The sequence below is a fragment of the Rissa tridactyla genome, chromosome 3 (genome assembly GCF_028500815.1).
Source record: "Rissa tridactyla isolate bRisTri1 chromosome 3, bRisTri1.patW.cur.20221130, whole genome shotgun sequence".
NCBI classification, from domain to species: Eukaryota; Metazoa; Chordata; class Aves; order Charadriiformes; family Laridae; genus Rissa; species Rissa tridactyla.
Genome location: NC_071468.1, coordinates 121,288,227 through 121,310,094, shown reverse-complemented (window position 1 = coordinate 121,310,094; position 21,868 = coordinate 121,288,227). Strand labels below are relative to the sequence as shown.

General features: G+C 42.0%; 1 protein-coding gene across 6 annotated transcripts in view; it reads right to left on the bottom strand.

Moving 5' to 3' along the window:
* The window catches only part of SUPT3H (SPT3 homolog, SAGA and STAGA complex component), a 292,380-nt gene that overhangs the window by 132,491 nt on the left and 138,021 nt on the right, over positions 1-21,868 (bottom strand). For all 6 annotated transcript variants that reach the window (XM_054194657.1, XM_054194653.1, XM_054194655.1 and 3 more), the window contains one exon: positions 7,883-7,967. In XM_054194657.1, the coding sequence (XP_054050632.1) occupies positions 7,883-7,967 (85 nt within the window). The remainder of the gene's footprint in view (positions 1-7,882; positions 7,968-21,868) is intronic.

Genomic DNA, 21,868 nt, shown 5'->3' with positions numbered 1-21,868 from the left:
TTCTGATTGATTTTTTTAGGGTTCTTAATAACGGTATCTTAGCCTTTCCTCTTGTTAGATCAGTGAAGCCCGTCACCGCTGGATGCTGAGCAGCATCTCTGCACGACCAGGAAAAAAGCAGCAGCTCTGTCTCATAGCACGTGTTGACTCTGCAGAAAAAAATCCATGGGAAAGAAAACATCTGGCGAGGTCAGTCGTCAAGTCTCTCATCTTTAGAGAAAGCACACGGAGCGCCCAGAATCCCTAACTGGGACTCCTGAACTCTCTCCTGAAGTAGATTCTGTGCTCTAGAATAAATACATCTGAATGTATCAGTAGCTAATGTTAAGAGTAGAAAACTCAGGACATCACTTTCCATATAAATTACCAATGAAGAAAAGGTAAAAGTTCATCAAAATTTAGACAAAAGACTTCATCGTTTCCAATTTGAATTTTCCATAAAATGCCTCCTTAAAAAAAACATTTTTATAATACTCCAACCTATTAAAGACAAAACGCTGTCCATTTGCTGACGTAATCTAAAGTCAAGCGCTTGCCAATCGAGAAATATTAGAAAAGAAAAAAAAAAAAAAAGACTTTTTTTTAACAAGGAATTCAGAAAACAGTATCTGTGTATGAAGTGGGCCCTTCTAAAGCAGTGAGGTCTTCACCCACGAATGACAGACACACCGCCACTGAGCTCCGCTGGTACAGGAGTAATAGCATCTGATCTCTACAGAATGACCGTGAAAGGGTTGAGCCGACTCAATTTTTTTCCCTGCATAGAAAAACATATATACTCAGAATGACAAAGCCTACTCTATACTATCCTGCAAACTGAACAAAAAAGTTGTTCGGCAAACCAGCCCTTCCTTTTAGAGTCGCATAAAAAGCTTTCAAAAAACCCGAAACACTACGAATCGCAAAAAATCATGCCAAAGATACAATTTCAATTAAAGAAAAAAAAAGAAAAAACTTACCTCTACCTACCCTAACATAACCTAAATAGTGTTAGGTTACCCCTAACATCATCCAAATAGTGACCACATTTAAATGATGTAAAAGGAAGGATTAAAAACCGCCTGCTAGAGATAAAGTCTCTTCCACCACACATGAGCAACGCTAACAAATGCGCATTGCTGGTACCCAGGACATTTTTTATATTACAGACTTATTTTCCAGTTTGATTTCTTCCAGGGCAGGTGTGCCATGCGTTTGCCGCAAACGTACGCGTGTTGTTTAATTTACTCTCCAGTAGGAGCAGAATGAATAGGGCGAGGATTTTTCCCAGATGGTTTTTGTGAACTCCTTTCTCCCATTCGTGTAAACACACGGCGTGTTCCGGTTTGCCGAGTTGTATATACACCCTATGACTTCGCACAAAGTCCGAATGTTTAGTTAGCCAGAAGACTGTTTCCATCCTGTGATTCATTAGGTCCCTATGGTACCCTCAACTTCCTTTATTTTGTACAATCGCAAATTATATTAGTTCGTCTTATTTTGATAACCCCTCTAATTAATGTCCTGCACAGGAAACTTTATTACTGTTTTAAAACAGACTCATAAAACAAGGACTTTTCCCGTTACCAGGGTGGCATAAGTGACAGTTGCACATAACTTTGGGATCAAGAGTGAACGGTGCTTCACGCGGTTGGTTTTTATCAGTGGGCAATTTCGGCTAATGAACGAGCTGGTTCCAAATCTTTCTTTCTTTCTTTCTTAAAAGGAATGTCAGAAATCCTGCAATTATGCATGTAAAGGTTACAAGTCTAACAGTTCACCAACGCAGTAAACCAACCTGGAAGTGTAGGATTTCAGAACGGCATAGAGGTGACATACATTAAAATGACTAATCCAGTTTGTGAATGAATACACGAGTGTGATTTGGTTTTAAAAAAAGACCCTGTAGGAACAGGCTGCAAAGAACCAGGAAAGCCCTATCCCAGTTTCTGTTTAAATCCTCATTCTTCCTGCTCCCCTCGCCCATTGCCGTTGTCTTTTTCTCTGGATGGGGAAGTGAAGGTGAGTTTTTCCTCCTCCTTCTCCTTAAAATGGTTCACAATAAACCGCAATAAAATGGTTAACAGCTGCAGGAATAAAGCTGGGAACTGAACAAAGCACACCACGTTCATCCAGAACATGTATAGCCCTTGGAAAACAAAAAAATTCACGCTTATCATGATGAAGTACTTAGTGTTTCGTATCAGTAAACCCGTCTTTATGTTGTCTCTGTATTTTCACCATTCCTTCTCCTAGTGGTGGCAAATGACTACTCGATCTTTATTTAAGCTCCTACTATAAAAAGCAATTCGCTCCACAGGATGGATTTGCTATGGACTTACTCAGGACCTGACATACTGCTGAATCTCTGCATCTCACTCTAGAGTGTTCTACTATGAATTACTGCCACAATTTAAAATAATCTACGTATTCCAATATAGATTATTCACCTGCTGACCTGTGTTCTTGTGCTTCAGGTTGAGACCAAAGGACTGATTCTGAATTAACCGTGTTATCCATGTAACAGCCAAGTAATTTCCAAGAGTAATAAACCAGAAAAAGTTAAAATTATTTTTGTGTACATGCAAAGTGTTTGTATACATATATATGTAACACGTCATGCTCCTACAAAGGAAGCAAGAGTGGAATGTTAAAAAGGATTAGGCAGTAGTACAAGTGGTATGAAATTCAATTCTTCCATAGGAAGACAGAAGTAAGTGATCAAAAAAATCCCAACAGATATCACGTACGACATGATTTGGGGCAACTGAAGTTACTTTAAATTGACACTACTGCATTCTAAAAAAGCCAACTGAGTGGCTTTGACTTACATCATTGGACATCAATTGAAGAGATCAGAGTCCATCTTCTAGCAGACACACGTTCGCTGACAGGCAGTAAACCACAACCCTGTTAACGTGAATTCTATCATTCGTGACAGTCTCCGCGATGACTTATCACACTTTACAAAGAATTCCAGTGGATAAAACATTTAAAGGATGCAGTCCAAGGATGTTGCGATGCCGCCTTCCCTCTGAGCAGCCAGTCTTTCATGGACAGGTGAGGTTACTTACCAGCAGATAGGGACTTTCGGGCTCTGCTGTTTATAAGTACATCTGTATTTTTGGTATGCATATATGTAATTCTTCATATTTATATTGCTGAACTCCGTGCTATTGCTAAAATGTCTTTCACTTTGTAAAAACAGATCTAGTCTTCCCAGAAGCCTTTCGGTATCTCAGAAACAAAACGCAAAGGACTGAAGTTCACATCTAGTGCTAAACTGAACAATCAAAATTCTGTGAAAGCAGGTGTCGGTGCTACGACTACCATATTCAGCATGCCTCGAGAGTAAACTGCTGGTAGTTTACTAGTAGTTTACTTAGTAGTTTACACAGTAAACTGCTGACAACAAATGCCCAGTTGATACATTCCCACCACAAGGAAGGTAATTCCTTAACAGCCTTTTTGATTTAAGTAGCACAGCATTATCTTATTGCCTATCAGCCTTTCAATATGTCATCTGAAGTATGAACATGGAGCTACAGCCCTATCAAGAGAAGATACTCAGAAAACTTTAGGTTTTAATATTAGTCTAATAATACTACATATTCCGATGATCCAGCCCACCATCACAAAAATTCTGGACAGAGACGGTGAAGGTGAGAAGACACTTTTCCTCTCTCTTAAATATTACATGGAACAATTTCCAGATGCTTTTACATGCATGTATGTGCAAGACTTCAGCTGTTCTGATACCAAACCTCTCAACGGTAGTTTAATAACCAAGAAAAATTCCTATTCCATTTCTCCTCGTTACACAGCCTCTTTTTCTTCACAAAGTGCTGAACAATATTGATTTGTCCTAAAGCAGGATCGAGATCCCTCTCTAAGGGTCTGAATAGATATTAATAGATTATAATAAAAATTATGCTTCCAAATCTTCTTCCTGCGTTTGCAAATTGTATTGGATATGACGAAAGAATGAACTAAAAGAGGTCTCGTTGCACTTCAAATGGTAAGTAAGTTAAAAGATTGTCCCCTTCTGATCAACATAGAATCACAGAATCTTCATGGGTGGAAAGGACCTTTGAGATCATCAAGTCCAACCAAACAACCTACAATCTCTGACACTCGAGCATGCCCTGAAGTGCCACATCTAGACGTTTCTTAAACACCTCTAGGGATGGTGACTCAACCCCCTCCCTGGGCAGGCTGTTCCAGTGCCTGACCACTCCTTCAGTAAAGTCATTCTTCCTAATATCTAACCTAAACCTCCCCTGCCCCAACTTCAGACCATGTCCTCTGGTCCTGTCATTATTCACCTGGGAGAAGAGGCCAACACCCACCTCTCTCCAACCTCCTTTCAGGGAGTTGTAGAGGGCAATGAGGTCTCCCCTCAGCCTCCTCTTCTCCAAGCTAAACCTGCCCAGCTCCCTCAGCCTCTCCTCATATGCCCTGGTCTCCAGACCCCGCACCAGCCTGGTAGCTCTCCTCTGGACACGCTCCAGCACTTCAATGTCCCTCTTGTACAGAGGGGCCCAGAACTGAACACAGCACTCGAGGTGAGGCCTCACCAGTGCCGAGTACAGAGGCACCATCACTTCCCTGCTCCTGCTGGCCACAACATCATCTTGTATTCCCTGTTGAACCTTTTTTGTCAGCACAATTTTCCTCGTCACAGACATCTACTACTTGTACCTATCCATAAAGAACGATATAGCCTTGCCTGGTACCTCTAGTCTCAGCACACATAAATAAATACAGATTTAGGGGTAACATAAAGGCATCTATAAATACATATAGATGAGTGTTCAGGAACACTATCAGTCAACAGCAAATTTGATTTCAAATTAAAACTGGAATTCATTGTGCTCTTCAAGTACATTATGCTTGACCAAAAGATGTACACAATCTTTACATCCTAAGGTGGGGTTTTTTGGTTTTATGTTGCTTGATATGCAAATAACAAAACATTTATTATAATTGCAACATATGCAAAAAAAAGGTCAAACTTATGCTAGCTTTCTGACACAAATTGGACGGAATTTCTCTCTTAATGTTTACGCCTCTCTCTTAGATATTCCTAAATATTCAAACCCCAGCCAGCTGACAAAGGATCCCTCTTTTAGTCAGCTGAGGAAATAAATTCCTCAAGAGATTCATCTCATCTAACTTGGAAATTAATTTTAGGGTGACGTGAATCATCCTCTAGAGATGCTCACTGCCTTCTACACGTTGGTACATACTTCTAGCAGAATTTCACTTAACGTAAAGCAGTGTACGTATTGTTTAAAACCCACAAAATCATAAAACGTGATGCAGACTTAAAAAAAGTCTGTTTTTCAAGAATTTGACTTATTAGTGCAGTTATCTACAGCAGCCAGACCTCATGGAGTATATAGTGGTTTGAAGCAATGACCGTATAAATCTGTCCAAATCAAGCCCTGATTTAAGAGAGTTCAGATCAACTTTGAAAATAGGAAGCTGGAACTATAAACCTCCGAGATATCAAAAGTCAACCAGTCAAAGGTAATCACACTGGCAACTTATTTTTTAATTCAGCAGCTCAAACCTGGACTTAATCAACAAACATGAAGTCTTCTTACAAATGTTTACCATGCAACATGCCAGTTTTACTGCAGGCATAAAAGCAATTTCTACAGTTCAGCCTTCTACATGTATTACGGATGGCAAAATGGAGATGAATTTTGAGAAGAAATCATTAAAATACATAATGAGAACTGCGTGCTCCATTAACATGAGTAATATGACAAAATCCAGGTAGCAGGCAATAAATTTACATCTGCAGTCAGCTTCGATTATAAAAATAGCTTTTTTCTAGTACTGGATATATACCCACACGAACACCTACCTCTAAAGTGAAAATTTAATATAACTGCATAGTAACAGCTCGGTAAGGATGTGCCGTTATTAAGGATGACAAATGTGCAAAAATCCCTATCAGAAGCCCGGAGCATGTAAAAAGCTCCTGATTTAAGAGTTCCGGCATGTGAATGTCAGAGGTCAAAGCAATGAGCTATTAAAGATACTTTCACTTCCTCAGAAATAAAGTGCTGTCTTGGGCTGGGAGGGGAAAGGTTAGAAAAGCTGTTTATCTGCCGCTCCGTTCCCATTCTTCCTTCTGTCAGGAAACGGTACACGCTCCTACACCCCGTGCAGGGTTAACCCTGGGTCAGGGTCATTCCCCGAGTAAGTGCCGGGGCTTTGATTTAAGCTGCAGGTCGCATTTTCTCCAAACGTGGGTTTTGATGGAAAGCTCAGCTCAGCCTCGGCAGGCCGTAAAAGCCCAGACTCTTCACCACATCATTGCGAAAGGAAGAGCGAAGCCGCAGCCATCGGTTCGCATGAAATTAAGGGGGTCATTACCAAAAAGAAAATGTTATTTTGTAGTAGTTAGAGCTAGAATAAGAATTACAAATATATGGAGCAGCACGTTTAAACACGTGGAGAGGGGAGAGATGTTGTCCCCTCCTCAGGAGCCGCAGGGCTCGTTTGGGACAGACCAAGGAGGAGCATAATTAGCAAAGAAGCCACAGCACAAAGGCGCCAGGAGGCTGCGGAGACAGGGATACACCGCCCGGCTTCGGAGGTAGGAGCAGAAAGAAACTACCCGGAGCTGGAAGGGACCCCGAAGCGTTCACTGCGATCCAGGAAGCCCCCGAACGGCTGCTGGATTAAGTGCAAAGCTGAAGGAAGGCGCCTGTCTGCAGGCAAACAGTGGGCAGGGGGAGGTTTACTTATATTATATTTTTATTTTTAAATATTACATACAAAAGATATAAATCTTACATGTATAAAAATATATATATAAAGATATAAATATATATTATATATACATGCACGCACACATGTATTTATAATATGTGGCCCGCCCCATTCTGAATTTTCTCAGTTTACAGAAGTTTTTCATTCTAATTAATGTAGTAACAGAACTCAGCTTGAAACTTAAAAACCCCTTCTGATTGCCGAAAGGGCTCGTTATAGAGAAAAGACCCAGGAACCTGCAGCTCAAAGCTCTGGCTGATCCAGGGACTCATCATATGTAAATATTAGTTATAACGTGTGTCAGAATTATTTATATAATATTATGTCCCATACACATATTATATGTTCCAATGTACAGGAAGGTATATTCTTATATGTCACCTGTAGCTTGGGAAGCAGAACAACAGGTTTTTTTCTTATCATGGTGATTCTTCAAATTAAATTGCCAGCCTGTATGGGTATGGACGTTTTAAGGAACATACAATATACATGCAGATTCGTGCCACAGTGTAAAATATCAGCGTTGATTTCTGAAGAGGTGGTGTTGCATTTTAATTACAAGCCACGGAGAGGTGCGAATTTAGAGCTGCTTCTGACAGACGAGATTCGGAACAGCCTCACCCATACAGCTATTTCACTGGCTTTCAATAAAGAAAAGCATTCAGGATTTCTGCATTATTTTTTGCGACAGAAATCCAAACATCCAAGAGTGAGAATACTAGAATATAAATGTTAAGCAAATAACGCACTAACGCAAATACTAGAACATAAAAAAAAATTTGCAATGAAGTCTTCAGATGACTAGCCAGTTTTTCTTTTCAACCACTTGACGTTTTAACACCCCCCCCTGCCCCGTGCGCTTTATTTATTATTTAGGTGGGGCGGCAGGTATCACAGAAATGCAGTATATAACCGTAGGCAAAGTGCACACACTCGATCTGCAACCCTAACAGCAGCTTCCACGGATTATCGAGGACAGAACATCACCCCCAATCCCTGTGTTTTATTTGTTTCTAAAACCAGAACAATCTGTTATTAGTCATTCGATCGTGAAAATTTCAGGCTGTTTCAAGGAGTTTTCGAGTGAAGACCATTTTATAAGCTATTTTCTTACCAGATTTATCAGCTGAGTGTGGACGATGTCTTCCACCAGCACTGCACTTTCATGGAGTGGCCTGCGAGCATCTCCTAAGGAAAACCTGAAAGAAAGAGGTTTATCGCAAGGTTATGAAAATGAGTTAAAAAGAAAAAATAAAAAGTTGGTGGTCTCCAGAAAAATAAAAAAATATGAATAACAACATCAAGCTTAATACACCTGTATGTACAGAAATGGATCATTCAGTGTGGCACGAGGAATAGAAGCCAAAGCAATCTGGTTAAAGGAACAAACCAACTGCAAGCATGTATATTAAAGCACACGGTGAGAAAAAACTGAAAAATTGAGGAAACAGAGGAAAATCCAGTTTGCAGGAACATTTGGAAAACGAGCAGGCAAAGCTGTAGCATGAGCACTACTAGGAGTAATTCTGTATTTGCAGCCCTCTTCGCTTACGAAATTACCAAATAACTATTTCACAATGTAAAATGCCAACCGGTATTTTATCTCAAATCTAAATGCCAGTGCTAAGATACGGAAGGAACTACTATCAATGAAAGGTAAACATTTTTATGCATAACGATATACGGGGGGCTCTTAAAGTCTACGCTGCAAGATTAAATGACAAGAGACGATAAAGAGATGACAGTGCTCATATAACATCACAACACGTCAACAGGCGCCGTTAAATGAGAAATCGTGACGACGGGCTTTTTGCAAGGCTTTATCATCTCTAATACCAGCGGTTGCTCTCTACACCTGCCTTATCTGCTAGCCATGCAGCTGAAGCTGGGACTGCTCCCTTGACCTGGGACGGGCCGTGGCCGTCGCCAGCCTACGGAGAGAGACTGGAGATGCTGCAGAAAATCTGAATGTTGGACCTTCTGTTTGTAGCATCCCCAACCCACTGCAGAGCCTGGGCATTTCCCATGCAATGCCCCAAAACGGCTATGAAACTATTCAGCTGAAATTGGGATGGTGTGCTTCAGGTCCAGACCCAGGGGTACTTAATTTGAAACATGTAAGAGGACCAAGGGGGGCTGACAGTGAGAGGTGTCCCTGCCCAGGGCAGGGGGGTTGGAACTAGATGATCTTTAAGGTCCCTTCCAACCCAAACCCTTCTGTGATTCTATGATTTACTACTTGTTGGTAGCTGCACTCTTTCAGAGAAGCTGTTGAAGACCCAGTGAAATACGGAACGGTTAGAGTTGGAAGGAACTTTAAAGATCATCTAGTTCCACCCCGCCTGCCACGGGCAGGGACACCTCCCACTAGACCAGGTTGCTAAAGCAACGAAGATCTTTTAGTGTCCAAAACTAGGGTAGGTCACAACCAAACTCCACCCCTAATCAGTCCAGCTCAGCGAGTCTAGAGAGCTTAAACCCTCCCTAACCCCTACCTCCACCTGGGTAGTTGAACTGCAGTCGAGAGAAAAGAAAAGGTCTCTTACTCTATGTGGCTTCCCCTCATCACATGAAGTAGAAAAAGGTGCTGTTTGTTGTAGTTGACTACTGTTGGTTCTGGAGAGCTATGGTCTACAGTTGCTTGGACACCTGCACATCACAGAGTTCATGAAAGCTCAATCTCCCAATCAGAACAACCAAGCTCAGGTCTAGTATGTGATATTTGCACTCCAGCATCCTAAAACAGACACGGTATTTTTAAAATGAAATCATCCACCAGTGGAAGTCTCATGAAATCAACGCCATTAACCGTTCTCAAGGTTTAACTGTTGCTCTACTTTCAGTCCCTCCATATCTGACTTTTGGCTGAATTATCTTTAAAACTTAGAGCTGTTAATTCCAAAATGGTCTCAATGGAGCCCAATGTTGGCTCACTGAAAATATCTTATCACAACATGAATATCAAAATATAAAAAAAAAGCTATTTCACTCTTACATCATTACAGAGAAAGACAACTCGCGACGCTTTCAAATATTTCCTCAGGGCATTTCACAGAACCACAGAATTTCTAAAAGAATGTTCTCTCTCCTCCTAAACTTGAGATTTTAAAGTAAGAGAACTTGTACAGTAAAATATACTCACTGTAAATCAAATACCGCAGACCAAAAATAACACTACAGTTTCTTATAAAATTAGTGAAATTTTATTTATAAGCAAGATTCAGATATTCACAGGTGACTGAATGCATCATTTATCCCCTTACAAAAGCATTCTTCTACCCTGCAATAAAATAAAAAGATATTTTACCTATAAACAACTGAAGAGTTATATAGTAGGGTGTTTTTTTCCTTTATCTGATAATGAGATTATATCCAGTATTCTTCACACAGCATTTGAAATTCTAATGATAATTAATTCCTTGACCCATGTAAGAGCACAACGAGAACTACTGGGGCAATGTCTTATGATTTCTCTCTCTTCTTGAGACTATCAGCACATTAAAGAGTTGGTCATGTTTTATAACGCGTTGTACAGCATCTCTGCAATGAGGACAACTCCAATAACTCTTCCTCTATCAGGCAGGAGCGCGCACGTCCATGAATCATCATCTCCGATCCTTCCCAGGACTATAAGCACAGCCCAGCAAACAAGCCACATCCCACAAAATATTTTACAAACTGCAAATACCTGGATATTATAAAGGAAATACATATAAAAATAGAACTATTCATTACCACATTACACTGGAATGTAAAATAATATCAAAAACATCACTGATTCAAAATAATTGCTTATATAGGATAAAATATTTATTTTTTTAAAAGTAAGGTGCACAAGTAAATTAACAGGAAAGTTTACTTTTTTTCTAATGATACAAGGTATATAAAACCAAACAGAATTCAGTTATCACCACCACACTATGTTGTTCGTTCTCACTTACTGGCCCTTTAATATTTAACAGTATTTTTTCTTTCTTTCCGAGACTTTAAATGCAAAATGCATCAAATATGTAAGAGAGCAGTAAATGTCAGGATGCCAGCCCTATCATCTTAAACGCACTCTTATTTTGTTCACAGTTTTATCACCAAGCATTCCACAATCACAAATGAAAGGTCATTGGGTTTATTTTTTTTCTGAAGACAACGAAGTGCAAGAAGAAAACCCAATTTTTGCGGCAGGACGCTGCCTCCACGTTGAGATGCCCTCCCTGCCTGCGCCTAAAACTCTCACTCCCGAGTAACTACCAGCTCCCTAAACGGCACGAGAAGTAGAAGAGACGCAACCAAGACGCGGTACATTGAAGAGACAGATATTAAATCTTTCTGCTCCATTCTGATGCAAAAGGCTGTGTCGGAGCTGATGGCGGAACGTGAAGGAGACAGACGCAAACTCAACTGCGCTACTTGAAAAATCAAGTTCCAGATGCACCTACTTTCTTCCTCCCTCACGTACGCCCTTTCTACCTTCAGAAGCTATTCCTATCTCGGTTTGCCTTCCCTGTTTTCCCACGTAACTCCTGCCAACTTCTTTCCCACACACAGCAAACGAGGCACCGGCATGGTGGTTTCAGGAAAAAAACAAAAACCAAACCCACACCCACCCGCGGCCGCTTCCTTTTCCTTTGCAATGGATACGGGATTTTTTAGACACTACAAAAATGTAAAGCTTCAATACTTGTTAATTTTAGTTGTATGGCATCTGATATGTTCCTCGATTCTAACATGCTTATAGGATAATACTCTTTAAGATACCAAACACAACCTTTTTTTACCCCTTTCTGCTACCAGAGGTAATAACTACACACGCACAAGCAGCTGAAGTAATAAACTCTTCCATTTTTTTCTTCCCTTTTACCATTTTACTTCTCCATAGCAGAATAAACACTAAACTAAGAGTCAGGGGGCTCAGATTTTTGCCAAGTTGCAGAATACGAGGCAGGTTAAGAACCAAAAAGAAAACCCTAAAAAAAAAAAAAAAAAAAAAGAAAGGAAACCAAAAATTTGGTGCCCTTGTTTCTGGGAACTGAAACTGAACTTGACGTTTTAATATAACTTACGGATTTTGCTTCACGTGTGCTTTGCTTTTAACGGTTCTTCAGAGAGTCTTTTAAAGAACCTTCCATTCCCTAGAAGTATAAATAAGTCTTCCTATGAAACATATAAAAATTCTGTTGAAAACAGAAAAGAGCTGTTTCCCCACAGGTAAACATATAACAAGATATAACAGTATACAGGAAATATAACAAGATATAACAGTAGCAGTGCATCAAAACAGCACAATGCTACGGAAGACCGTCCTGACAACAGGAGCATCTACCCATTAGTCACGTCCTACAATAACAAAGCCTTCTTAGAAGATCCAGTTTCAAAGGTTTGTCTGTTTTATGGAAACATTTTTACAAGGGGGCGATCGACTTACCCGGATTTTCACAGGAGGATTAAAATAGTAGCGCGGAGAAAGAAAAGACTGCCGCAGCTCTTTTACTGTTTACTTTCAGCTTCTATTTCTAATTTATTTAAGTTCCTGCCATGATGGTTTCAGGCTCATCAAAAGGGGTAAACGTCCCAGCCACTAAATGCCGACGCGCAGTAGCATGGCCCACTACGCGCTTGGCACACGCCGAGGTACCACGGCTGCTCATGCTGCAGGCACCCACGTTTGTAAGAACCTCAAAATCTCGGGCAGCTACAGAAATAGATAAAGCCCTTTCTTTGCTACGTTTCTCGGGGTTTTAAACGCCTTGCGAAAGGTATCGGGCCAGCCTTGCTTCAACCCACCCCCCCTCGCCCCGACGCAGAGCTCTCCAGGTGGCCAGACCACCAGGAGAGTAGAGCGTGGAGACAGAAAGCTGCTGCAATCTCCCGTCCTCCACAGCCTCGGAAAAGCCGTCCTGGCCAGAAAGGAAGTATAACCAGGGTGGCTGGGAGTGCGCTAAGCTAGAATAAATAGTTTCCCTTACTGGGGCTTCTATTGAGTTCATACCATAACAAAGCTGCCCCAACTCATGTGGAATTTACCACCTTGAATAAATTTGATGAATCTAGCCTAGGAAAAGTATAAAAGCAGCGAGGTAGACTGGTGGGAAGCAGGCTTTTTTTTTTTTTTTTCTTCTCTAGAAATACCTAACAATTTTCCTTTTTTGAATCATAGAATCTTCAATGGTTGGAAAGGACCTTTGAGATCATCGAGTCCAACCAAACAACCTACAATCTCTGCCACTAGAGCATGCCCTGAAGTGCCACATCTAGACGTTTCTTAAACACCTCTAGGGATGGTGACTCAACCCCCTCCCTGGGCAGGCTGTTCCAGTGCCTGACCACTCTTGCAGTAAAGGAATTCTTCCTCATATCTAACCTAAACCTCCCCTGCCGCAACTTCAGACCATTTCCTCTGGTCCTGTCATTTTTCACCTGGGAGAAGAGGCCAACACCCACCTCTCTCCAACCTCCTTTCAGGGAGTTGTAGAGGGCAATGAGGTCTCCCCTCAGCCTCCTCTTCTCCAAGCTAAACATGCCCAGCTCCCTCAGCCTCTCCTCATATGACTTGGAGATTGCTATTTCTTAGTCTTACTGGATCCCTCTGTACATGATCTTCCACAATAAAAATAAATAAAGTGTATTTTCATGAACAGTTTGTTGGCCGTAAGGGTATTGTGTAGGAGTCTTCATGGAAACGGTGAGTCCAGAGTGACCGGGGGAAGGAAAGGCTGATTTCAGACCATTTTCTCTGGTCCTGTCATTATTCACCTGGGAGAAGAGGCCAACACCCACCTCTCTACAACATCCTTTCAGGTAGTTCCTCCATGAAGGATTTGCAGCAGCAGAGATGGGACCTCCAGAAGTGAAATGGTTTTTTAAGCATCTGAAGATCTCACATAGGGCAAGCAGGTATTTCTTCTGTCCTCAGCACAGAGGTATTTATTTGCTCCCGCCTGCAACTGCAGGTCACAGAGGTCCATTTGCAGGAGAGACCTGACTGGGTGAACATTGTGTACGTGGAAGTGTAGCCCGTGAGTAGGATAAGAGGTTTGGGATGCACGTATCAAAGTGGCCCTAAATCTGGGCTGGATACTGGAGAGACCAGAGGGTCTGTGAGTTGGCTACTGGAGGGACCAGGAGGTCCACATCAGCTGCTGGGGAGACTGCGGGGTCTGGGGGTTGACGGAGAGACCCGTCTGTGTCTGTGTCTCTGCACGTGAGGACTGAGGCTCTCCAGCATTGAATGACTGAGCTGGAGGCTACTGGATTCGGCAATTCCTAACTTAGGACACGCGTTGAAGCATCAGGCTCAGACTAGGCGTGCCTGTGAAGGCCAGTATTCGCACGAGGAGAAATAAACACAAAAATATACCGAGGAGATTCAAAAGAAATCAAAGGAGCTTGGAAGATGTTCGGCCAACACGTAACGGGAACATAGAGACTAGACTTAACCCACACGTAGACAACTGCTTGCTGCCACCTGAACCCGGGTGTCTGTATGAGCAAGCCGATTCCCACCCTACGTTTTCATCTGACCAACTGAGCAGAATATGATCAAAATGTAATTGCTCGCCACATACAGAACCAGCTAATTCGCTGTTACAAATCTAAAACCAGGCAAGGATCCCACAAAATCACACAGGACAAATCAACTACTAGATATATTTGGACTGGATAATATCTGGGCTCACGTCTCCTCAGTTCTGTAAGAATACGCAGTAAATTTCTTTTCTGTCAGCTGTTTGGCCGGAATGCATTTGGAATGTGCAGCATATTAATTCTCAGAGATGTTTCCATACTAAAAACAAGTGTTCTCCCAAATATACGAGTTATTCGAGACCTGACAGCCAGGTGGTGACAAAGAAAATCAGTTTTACAGCACTGAGCACAAGAACACGCAGAAAACTTCCAGCAATTCAAGTGCCAGAAGGACAAGCACTGCAAAGCATTAAAAATCAATAACAACAAACTTTGGAAAATCAGGGATACAATACATTGAAGTAATCCCGCATGGTGCCATAAGAGGTTGACTCGGAAGACAAAGATAAAAATATTGAGATCTGGCCCCTTAGAAGACAGAAAACTGGGAAATTACAGGTTTCTTTCAGATGAGCGTGGGAATGAACCTGCCATTGCAACAGACATCCCAGAGAAAATAAGATAAGGATAGAGCCTTTTCCAAACTCTCAAAAGCTAAAGCCACCTCTTCTCCCTCCACTTTGCTTGCCACGGCTGTTGCCGAACAAATTAGGGAGAAGCAGAGTCTGAAAGGAACGAGATGACTGACGCCAAACCAGCACATTGATTAGACATGCAGAGGAGGACACGTTGTGCGGAGAGTAGAAGAGGAAAGAAAGAACAAAATCCGGGAGGAAGAAATTGCCAAAAGTAAAAGGATAATTGCAACAGCGGAAAGAGCCACAAACAACCAGGTCTCAAAGTTATTTCTATTTTATGTTAAGATACGTTATATCAGAGAGAGACGATGTGACAGACTGTTGTTCCTTCCTTCCCTCCCAATACTGCCAGTGAACTTGGTAAAGGGACGTTAATTTAAAAAATAAATAATCTTACTTGCTTATTGCCTTAGCTTAATGAAAAATGGAACAATTTACAGCATCGAGTTATGTTAATTAACCAGCGTGTTCTACCAGTGCTACCCGAAACAGCGCTGGAATTTACATTGCTGTTTGTATGTTTAGTGCCTCATCGGGTCACTGCCACCAAAGGCCATTTAAAAAGAAAAAGTAATCTTAATTCCAACCAGAGTTCATCGTTAATATATTTATCTGCTTGGATTAATGAAACCAAATTTACATAGGTTTCATACGTCACCCTGAACACAGTTCTTTACCAGCATTTAGTGCAAGTATGAGAGATATAAAGTCAAACTGCAAGTTGTAGCTGTGTTAGCTTTTTCTTTAAAGTTTAGACAAATCATGTTTAAGTTACAATAAAAACATTCCAAAAAAAGCATTCAAAACCGACAGCAATTTTAATACAGAAATTAGAAAAATTAGGGTTATTTTCCAATTTTTTTTCTGCCAACGCTGCCAGTGGCTAAACTAGGAAGAAACCCCATTTTGCAAGGAGCAATTCTTGGAGATTCAGACTGTCTTGTGCTGTTTGGTACATCAGTAATCGCCCCACAGCCGTTTTGAAAAGCTTGTGTGCCAACTTCTCGATAACCTGCCTGCACTTTACACCATCGTGGCTCCAGGGCTCCTTAACACCAACTGCTGTACGTCGGTCACAGCCCCACCGAGCATTTCACCCACTCTGGGCAAGACCAAAGCAAACTGCGTTGCATGGCTGGAAGAATTAGACCAAGCAGCCATTTGGTCTATGAGGAGAAAAGGGATCAAATGGGAGAGTTCGTTTCTCCATGACATTTGACTCATTGGGAGCATTTACCACGGTCCTAACTGAATCGGCTCTCAGCACTGAGGGGAGTTGTCCTAAATGTGAAGAGGAAACCAGAAATGCTGACTTAAGCCATATCACAGACTTCAGTTTGTATAGTCCGTACGCTCTATCATAGAATCATAGGGTTGGAAGGCACTTCTGGGGATCATCTAGTCCAACCCCCTGCCAGAGCACGGTCACCCAGAGCAGGTGGCACAGGAACGCGTCCAGGCGGGTTTGGAATGTCTCCAGAGACGGAGACTCCACCACCTCTCTGGGCAGCCTGTGCCAGGGCTCTGCCACTCTCAAAGGAAAGAAGTTCCTCCTCATGTTTAGGTGGAACTTCCTGCGCTCAAGTTTGTGCCCGTTACCTCTTGTCCTGTCCCCGGGCACCACTGAAAGGAGCCTGGCCAAATCCTCCTGACACCCACCCTTTAAGTATTGATAAGTGTTGATAAGATCTCCCCTCAGCCGTCTTTTTTCCAGACTGAAGAGACCCAACTCCCTCAGCCTTTCTTCATAACAGAGGTGTTCTAGTCCCCTCATCATCTTGGTAGCCCTTTGCTGCACCCTCTCCAGCAGTTCCCTGTCCTTCTAGAACTGGGGAGCCCAGAACTGGACACAGTACTCCAGATGTGGCCTCACCAAGGCAGAGTAGAGGGGGAGGATGACCTCCCTCCACCTGCTGGCCACACTCTTCTTGATGCACCCCAGGATGCCATTGGCCTTCTTGGCCACAAGGGCACATTGCTGGCTCATGGTCATCCTGTTGTCCACCAGGACTCCCAGGTCTCTTTCCACAGAGCTGCTCTCCAGCAGGCCAGCCCCAGACTGTCCTGGTGCATGGGGTTATTCCTCCCCAGGTGCAGCACCCAACACTTGCCCTTATTGAATTTCATAAGGTTCCTCTCTGCCCAACTCTCCAGCCTGTCCAGGTCTCTCTGTATGGCGGCACAGCCTTACGGTGTGTCAGCCACCCCCCCAGCTTTGTGTCATTGGCAAACTTGCTGAGGGAGCACTCTACCCCCTCTATAATCAAGCAAGGTCTACACATTCTTTCCTGTGAAGGTGGTGAGACACTGGAACTGGTTGCCCAGAGAAGCGGTGGGTGCCCCATCCCTGGAGGTGTTCAAGGCCAGGCTGGATGGGGCTTTGAGCAGCCTGGTCTAGTGGGAGGTGTCCCTGCCCAGGGCAGGGGGGTTGGAACTGGGTGATCTTTAAGGTTCCTTCCAGCCTGAACCATTCTGTGATTCTGTGTGATACAGTGACATTGGCAAATACAGCTCCTCCCTAATACATGGCTGGTGTAAACTTACAAAGAGGTTGCACTAAGCCCATTACAGAAAAGTACTAACAAATTTAAGTGCCAAATTACATGAAGACAAAGCATACAGATTTTTATTTTTTTTTCACAACCTCACAGAAAGAAGAGCTGAAAAAGTAGACTCTGGGTACTTGTGCTAACTTAAGAGCTGCAAGGAAGACTGAAGACCTTAGAATTTAGCAGCTTCTGGAACAGGCTGCCCAGGGAAGTGGTTGAAGCACCATCCCTGGAGGTGTTTAAAAGAAGGGTAGACATAGTGCTTAGAGATGCGGGTTAGTGGTGGCTTTTGTCAGAGTTAGGTCGATGGTTGGACTCGATGATCTTCTAAAAGAATCTCCTAAAAGGAAACTCAGCTTAAGGAAAATGCTTTTTTCCAAAATGCGTATGGCAGTGACAACGGCAAGCACAGGAAGAAATGGAAATGTCAGCTACAAAATGGTGGGGTTTTTTTCCAGTATAAAATTAAGCCGTGATGATGTCTGCAGATATTCTAAAAGCATAAACAGCAAGAAGAGATACATTACTTAATACCATTTAATTATTCAAAAGTACATAGTAAAGGGATAAAATTTAGAAAAGGAACATTTAGAGTAAATCAGAAGGAAAACATCTGAAAATAAGAGCTTAACCATCTCAGAAGGGAACAGAAGTTTCACTGCTGGAAATATTGAAAACTAAGCTTTACCAAGAACTGAGGGGCTCTTGTGATGTAAAACAAGTACACAAAAAGAAATCTTCATTATGTGACTTAAAATACTGAAAAATGGGATATGATCCCATTCTAAAGTGGTATTTCACCTTCAACTAACAGATGGTTGTTGGAACTCTGTATTTGGAGCCTGAAAGAGGCTTCCCCAATGAGGGGAGCCTGAAGTATTTGGAGCCTGAAGAGGCTTCCCTCTTCCTTATCATCATTAAGGAAGAGGCCTACTTCTCAGTCACGATGGTGGAAAGCAACATCCAAAGGCATCGGTCAAGTTCATTGCACCACCGAAGTAAGATCCAAACAAGGCAAGACCTTTGTAAGAGAAACTTTGTTTACCTGAAAATGGACGTAGCTTGTTTACACCATGAGTGTTTTAACAGTAAGGTCTGCCAGACAGCGGGATTAACCATTACTAACAGCTTGCCAAATGAAAAGTCCCATTCTTTTCACATGAAGAATCAGTAATGAATTCCTCAGTGATGAATTCCTCAGGGAATGAATTTCAGAGATGTTAAAGTCTCCCAACTCCGTGGGAGGTCACTCTGTCTTGACTCAATAAAGTGTTTTGTTTAAGCATGAACCTTCTGAATCAGGTTTTTCAGTTGATCTTGAATTTTTTTTAATAACTTGTGGAAACAAAAAAAGCTCTTCCCTTTGGAAAGAGCAACTTCTGTTAATGTTTCTTTACATTTCTATCAAATTTTTGCCTTAATAAATTCATATTCATACCTGGAAAATCATCATCTTGCAGTACAGAAGGGGAAAAAGTGAGAAGAAGACACCATTATGCCACTGCTACTCCGTGTATCACAGAACAGCTGAGGTTAGAAGGGACATATGGAGACACCTAATCCAATTTCCCTGCTCAAAGAAGTTTCCTCAGGGCTCTGTCCAGTTGGGTTTTGAGTATCTCCAAGGATGGACACTCCACAACCTCTCTGCACAGCCTGTTCCCACACATTTGACCACCCTCACAGTCAAAATGTTTTTTTCTTACGTTTAAGTGGAATTTCCAGTATTTCTGTCTGTGCTCATTGCCTCTTGTCCCGTCACTGGCCACCACTGAAAAAAGCCTGGTTCTGTTTTCTTTACTCCCCCCCATCAGTTATTTATAGACATTGATAAGATCTCCCTGAGCCTTCTCTCCTCCAGGCTGAATAGTCCCAGCTCTCACAAGCCTCACCTTGTACAAATGATGCTCCAGTCCCTTGATCATCTTAGTGGCCCTTCACTGGCTTGCTCTAGTATGTCCACGTCTCTCTTGTAGTAGGGAGTCCGGCAATGGACCCAGCAATCCAGATAGGTCTCACCAGTGCTGAGCAGAGGAGAAGGATCGTCTCCCTCACCTGCTGGCAACAGCCTGCCTAGATGCTACCACAAGAGCACAGGGCTGGCACATGTCCAACTTGGTGTCCACCAGGACCCCGCCATGGCCTTCTCTGCAAACCTGCTTTCCAGATGGTCAGCCTCCAGCCTGTTCTGGTGGCTGAGGTTGTTCCTCCCCAGAGGCATGACTTGGCATTTCCCTTTGTGGAACTTCATGAAGTTCCTGTTGGTCCATTTCTCCAGCCTGTTGAGGTCCCTCTGAATGGCAGCACACCCATCTGGCCTATCAGTCATTCCTCCCAGTTTTGTATCATCAACAAACTTGCTGTGGGTGCATCGTGTTCCCTCATCCAGGTCACTAATGAAGACATTATACAGTATTGACCCCAGGATCAACTCTTGGGATACATCACCAGAAACCGGCATCCAGATGGATTTCATACTGCTGATATCAACCCTTTGAATCAAGCCCTTCTGACAGTTTTCAGTCTCCCTCACTGTCCATCCATTTGTCTACTTCATCAGCTCGCATATGAGGGTGTTACAGGAGATGGTGTCAAAAGCCTCGCTAAAGTCAAGGTAAACAGCATTCACTGCTCTTCCCTCACACGCTGCACCAGTTATTTCATCATAGAAGGCTATCAGGTTGGTCACACATGATTTCCCCTTCGTAAATCCATGCTGACCACTCCAAATCACCTTCTTAACCTCAACAGGCTCAGAAATGGTTTCTAGGATGATCTGTCCAGGGATCAAGGTGAGGATGACTGGCCCGTCATTCCCCAGATCCTCCTTCTTGGCTTTTTTGGAGAGAGAAATGGTATTTGCTTTCTTCCTCTCCTCAAGAACTTCCCCCAGTGCCGTGACTTCTCTCCACGAGCAATATCATACAGCAAATCAAAGCAGAATACTGCATATTATGTTATTGGAAGAATAAACATGTACATTAAACTGACTGCACGCAGAAAGTGTAAGATTATCTGTACCTAAGCGTATGACTACAGTTACAACATGAAAAGTGAATTCACGTATATAAAAACACAACTTAGAAAACGCATTTGAGTAAACTGTTTTTAAAATATTTTTCCTCCCCCATGGTCTCTTACTTTACGAACTGTCAATATGCAAAATATTGTCAATTTCGTTGCAAGACGCTATACAGGTCTACTCCCACCCAACTATTTATAGTTCCATCTCTTTCAGGGTGAATATGTCTAAATTCCATCAAAACCTAATTTTCTAAGTTTTGCTAAGAGCTCTGCAGAATAATCTTTCTACATATGGTTTCACTGAACTAACTTGGTTACTCTTGGAAAACTGCTGTAAGTACGATACCCGCGAGCTGAGAACGAGTGCGATTTTGGAACAGAAGTGCTAGGATACAGGCAGCTATGTTACATAGGTGCTTTTAAAAGTTCTGCTTATCGACAAAAGACAATAGACTTCACCCTGGTTTGGTTGGGCTTTCTTTTTTCCTCTTCTACTCTTGTAAGCGCTTCCTAACTGCTGAAAATCAGCAGAATTATCCCAACACAAAGCTGTGGCAAGAACTCTTTTCAGTACCATTGTATACTAATCAGAATGCACCAAACTCTAACAGTTAAGTGTCTTAAGCATAAATTAATTTTACAAATCCTTCCGGCTGGCGAAGGAAAAAGATATAATTTATTCCAGTCGTATAACATAATATGTTCCATTCGCTCATTCACAAAGGGTTTCGGTTTTTCAGGAAATAAATGAGACAACTGTCTTTCTAGGCTGTGCAGACTGGACCGTGATCAGTCATTTCTGCTCTAGGAAAAAGTTCATCTCAACAATATACCCAAACCCAAATGGAATTTAACAAAGCCAAGAGAGATGAATTTTCAGCCTGCTCTCATGAGGACAGGGCGAAAAAGTGATGAGGAGAGCAGGAAGTCAAAACATCATCTCACTGTATATATACATTGTAAGTGTTAACCAAAAGTGGAAATCCCTAGCTATTTTAAATCTAGATTAAAACCACAAGACAATTTAAACTAATCCACAAGATACAAAATATAAATGAGGATGAATGCTTTACGCTAATTTTTAGAGGAATAATGTTATTCTTTTTATATTCTCCAAAATGTCGAGACCATTTTTCATTGTTGTAAAAATCCACATCACAACTTTATGAATGAGATCTTCGGGTGTTAAACCATGATAATTATATCCAATTCTCAAATAATACACTTCTTTATCAGATGCTAAAACTTTTTATAACATCTTTTTTTTTTTTTTTTTTTTTTTACTTTAGTACCCTTCCTGAAGTCAATGCCTGGAGAAGGGAAGTAACTTGTCCACAGTTGGGCTGTGGTTAAAAAAAAACCAAGTTATTC